Source organism: Crassostrea angulata, chromosome 8, assembly GCF_025612915.1.
Source record: "Crassostrea angulata isolate pt1a10 chromosome 8, ASM2561291v2, whole genome shotgun sequence".
Classification (NCBI taxonomy): domain Eukaryota; kingdom Metazoa; phylum Mollusca; class Bivalvia; order Ostreida; family Ostreidae; genus Magallana; species Magallana angulata.
Window position 1 is genome coordinate 50,376,801 of NC_069118.1, and position 4,713 is coordinate 50,381,513.

At 31.5% G+C, this 4,713-nt stretch overlaps 1 protein-coding gene across 1 annotated transcript; it reads right to left on the bottom strand.

Moving 5' to 3' along the window:
• Nucleotides 1–1,867: 1,867 nt before the first annotated feature.
• LOC128161066 (uncharacterized) lies at nucleotides 1,868–4,271 on the bottom strand. The gene is made up of 3 exons (XM_052824314.1): nucleotides 4,251–4,271; nucleotides 2,463–2,682; nucleotides 1,868–2,133 (listed from the first exon to the last, which is right to left on the bottom strand). Exons 1-3 carry the CDS (start codon nucleotides 4,269–4,271, stop codon nucleotides 1,928–1,930), a joined length of 447 nt encoding a protein of 148 aa, XP_052680274.1. The 3' UTR covers nucleotides 1,868–1,927.
• Nucleotides 4,272–4,713: the final 442 nt, after the last annotated feature.

Sequence of the window (4,713 nt, forward strand, 5' to 3'; positions counted from 1 at the left end):
CTTGATAAAAAAAAACTCAATAAAAGACTTTAAAAATTGACAAGAAAATTCAAAACTTTGATGTAAAAAAAATGTATTGATTATATATAATAGGAAAACTATCGATACTTTTCTGTCCAAGTTGGGTTTTTTCTTTTGTTACTAGATGATTGCCCGCGCAAGGGCGGGAATGAACACTTTACACATTTTTCGGATAAAATGCTTAATATGTTGAACACTGTTTTGTTTGTTCATTTTTGTATATACTTTGTCCGATCTTTTCCTTATCTTATTCTTTAAAATCGAAATTAAAAAAAACAAATTGCATTTTTTGATATTTAGGGGAGAGGGCAGGGATTAAAATGTAAACTTAAATGATTAGTATATGCATGTACGTGGCCTTAATCATGTTTGTTGCAGCTGACTTAAAAAAATAAACTTTTTATTGTATTTATTTCAAACCAGTGAATGGGAATTAATATTGTCTCTCTCTAAATTAGGTTCCTTAGGTCAATTTCTCAATATAATTTCTATTACTGTTCCAAATAAGAATTTCAGATAAAAAGACTGTTTTGAAAAACAATCTGGGAAAGAGGAGGGCATTCCATTAAACTTCCCCGTTTTATGCATTTATCCATATAGACGTAGAATACAACTTATAATCTGTTTATTATTCATTAAATAATAATGTTTACAAATTAATTTTTAAGGTTTACAACCAATCCGTCGTGGTATAAAAAAAATAAAATTAAAACACGCTAAGTTGTGCGTTATTATCCATTTGCATGCATATTCTAAACCAAAGTTGTAAGATTCCAAGTATCCGCCTGATGGCAACGTTGTCCTACACTTTCCGCCATGGTGTCAATTAGTCAACCCGTTCCTTGGAACCCTGTTCTGGAAAGTTCTTATCATTAATAATAAAATCGCATTAAATATTCCAATTCATTTATTTACTTTTTGAATTAATCGACTTCCGATCCAAGGTATCTGCCCGTGATGCATGATGAACTCGTCCTACACTTTTCGTTGATTAGTCAATCCGCGTTCTTGGTTATCCCGTTCTGGAGAGTTCTATATCATTCTCTCACCAGAGGTCGTGTTTCGCAAGCGAAAGGGTATCAACACTTAAATCGCCCACTAATGAAACGAATTTTCTCATTTTATTTATGACTCATTTTGTTTATTCAACAATTGTCAAATCTTAACTTCTATGTTATCTCCAAATAGGTTCATAGTAAATGTATTCACTCTATACGTACTCATTTATTAATAGTTCATTGCAAGTATATGTTTTGATCGAGAATATTCATGACTTGGATTCTCCAAAGCGTGTCCACCACCCTACTCTCATTTTTGCTATTTCGGGCTTGTTTATCGAAAATGAATATAGGTTTTTGATTAATTTCAAAATAATAACTTATCAGTTAAAATTCGATTATACTTTACGGACATCATCACACATGTGTTGAAATACCAAAGGTGTAAGCAAGTACTCTGGTGCAAGCATTTTGTAACGGTGGACAATTTTACTGACTTCTCAAAAAACATTCAGAGGTCACTAGCATGAAAGCAGGTTCTTTACCTAAGTTTTTGCAAGTTAAAACATAGCTTTAGAATTGTAGGGTCACAATCTACGATAAGTAGTTTTTATTCTTAATGTTGGAATTTTTGCACCCCTAAGTTAACGGTAACCTCACACAATCTTTTGAATATAACTTTTCCTTTTTAGTCAAATCTAACGTTGTATGCATAATACTTCAAAAGAACAAAATTAATGACCAAATAGTTTAACATTTTATACAGCGCTTTAATGACAAAATCCATTAGAAATGATTATAAAAAATCGAAAGCTATATCATCTAAGCCATAGTTTATTATTCTTATATTTTATTTAGCCTTTAGACATGCAATTGAAACATAACTCTACAATATAGAAACAGAAATACTATTTTGTGTATATTTCCAGCTCTGGAATATTAAGACTATTTCCAGATCCTTTGGTGATTCTCAGTCGAACATAACGAGCGATAGTCGGGTATTCACAAAGGATCTCCACTACCTCACTGGTCATCGCTGGTCCTTTGTAAAATCCGCGCTGTTCGTAGTTGCTACTGTTTGTCACTTCCACAGCAATGTCATGGAATCTAAAGCCTGTTGAAGATTTAAAAACTCATTTTCCTTTTTAAGAAAAAATGAAATTTAAAGTTTCATTTCAAGCAACTGTCATTGTATTATTTGTAAGAAAATAAGAGTTTATTTGATTCATAGTATGATTGTTGTCGTTCAAAACAATTGAGCATTATTCTGCAAATGTGATGTATTAAGCTGAATAAACAGGTAAATGATTATTTCACAAATACTGATTCAAAAAGAACTATGCACAAAAAGTGCAGTTTTCAATTTCATAATAAAGACGTTTTAAAAAACCAACGATAGAGAATAAATTTATAGTTTGATAAATGTCTATATAAACACCTTACCAACATCTCTTCTAGTATACACACGTAGAAATAATATTGTTGATATTTCTTGTAAATCAGTCCTGATCCATGGATATGATTCAAACGTTGAATGAAAAGTATAATGTCCTCCTCCAGGAATAATTCCATCTGTAGCATAGTGTGGTGACCATAGACCGTAGTCGTTTCCATAGACGGAAGAAGCCGTGTTAGGTTTATTTATTGCTGCATTCCCATTCGACTCAATTTCCACAAATCAATGTTTTTAAATTCCACAAAATCAATTTCGTTAATACAATGCTCAAAATGGCATAAAAGTGGTTTTTTTAGTCTAATGACAAATTATATGTATGTCTTAATGCATAAAAATTGCATATACTAAAAATGTTCTTATTTATTTTAAGCGTTGCCAGAGATTCCAAGATAAACAAAAGATTTAGAAAAAAAAATGTTTGCCTTATTTGTGTGGGTTTTTTTTATTTATATAACCGAACATTCAAGTGAGCTTTTCTAATCACTTGTTGCCTGTCGTCTATCCATCTGTCTGTCCATCCGTCTGTCTGTAAAGTTCTCACATTTTTACTTCTTCTTTAGAACCACTGGGCCAAAAGCCAGACTTGGTACAACGCACCCTTATGGAAAGGGGATTTTTAATTATTAAAAAAAGGACAAAACCCTTTTTAAAAGGAAGATAATTGCAAAGCAGTGAAATATGGCGCATGTTCCAAAAACTTCTTCCTAAATGCCAATATTTACACCAGAACGTTTATATACATGAAGTAATGATTCTAAATTGTTAAAATCGTGACCCATAGAAAAACACTAGGGGCCCCAAGAGGGGTTCGAAGTTTAACATTGAAATATCAACATATAGAAAAATTAAACATGTTTAAAAAATATTCCTCTCAAGAACGATAATGCTAAAACTTATGTGATAATTATGCAAACATGCTCATATATTGTGGATTATCAATTGTTAAAATGGTGATTCCGGAACAATACTGATGGGGTTCAAATTTTAACATAAAAATGTATAGGATTTTTTTTTAAATCTTCTCAAGAACTACAATGTTCTAATTTGTGATATAACTATGCAAACATTATCAAATTATGTAGTTCATAAACTATTAGTTATGTGATCGCCGGACCAATACTGGGCCCAAGAGGGGTTAAATGTTTAAAATAGATCTAGAAATATATAGGGAAAGTATCAGAAGATATTTATCTCAACAACTCTTAGACTAATGCTACAATTTGGGGGATTACTATGTAAGCATCTTCAAATAATGTAAATTCAAAATCAATAAAAAAAAAGTGACTGCCGGACTTATATTTGGGCCCAAAGAGGGGTTCGGAATTTACAATAGACATATAAAAGGAAAATGTTTAAAAAAAATTTTATATAGAATGATACAAGGAAATCTTGCTCGAGTGAGCGATGTGGCTTGTGGGTCTCTTGTTTATTTGCTTTTGTATATAACGGTGAACATCTTTTATAATATTCTTTATTCATATCAAATATTCTTCATTTATCCCAAACTCATTAATTTTCTAAAAACTTTCTTAAATCAGCTGCATTCTTACGAAAAACGCAAATCCTTACCATATTTGTGCCATTTGATACTTGCGTTGGTCACATCAGTTGTGAAAAAAAAAAGTACAATTCCACTGACAGATGTATCTATCGGCGTTGAAGAAAAAAGTAACACCATTTGCTTCTCTTCCAAGTGCTGTACATAGTAACAGACTATCAACGTGTTTCTCATTGCAAGAACGAATGAACATCGGGTATATTAATATTGTTCTCACCCCATACCACAACTGAGCCATGTTTCTTGTTAAGATACAAATCATCAGTAAAACCGAACTACAATGCATCACCCTTAAATTTTCAAAAATCAAAATTATGATTTACTGTGAGTAACATTGACGCACAACTAGCACTGTCATAGAGCAAATGTAACGATTTTCTTCATGTGTTGACAGATCTATATCATTGACTTGATTCCCTTTTAATGTCTTATCGCAGTATCAGTTAGTGATTACTGTCTTCTTGGGGGTTAAGATCATCAAAATTAAATGTAAAGTATAGCAAAATAGATAGCTTCACTTGAAAAAAAGATCATTATTAATTTGATTCTTCTTTCATCTTAAAATGAAAAACGATGTCGCTTTGCTTTAACTCCGATCATCACTTAGAACTATGTGATTGTATCGAGTTATAAATATTTCATTAAGCAAAAAGTCAATCTCAAATTAATGTTGCCGCATA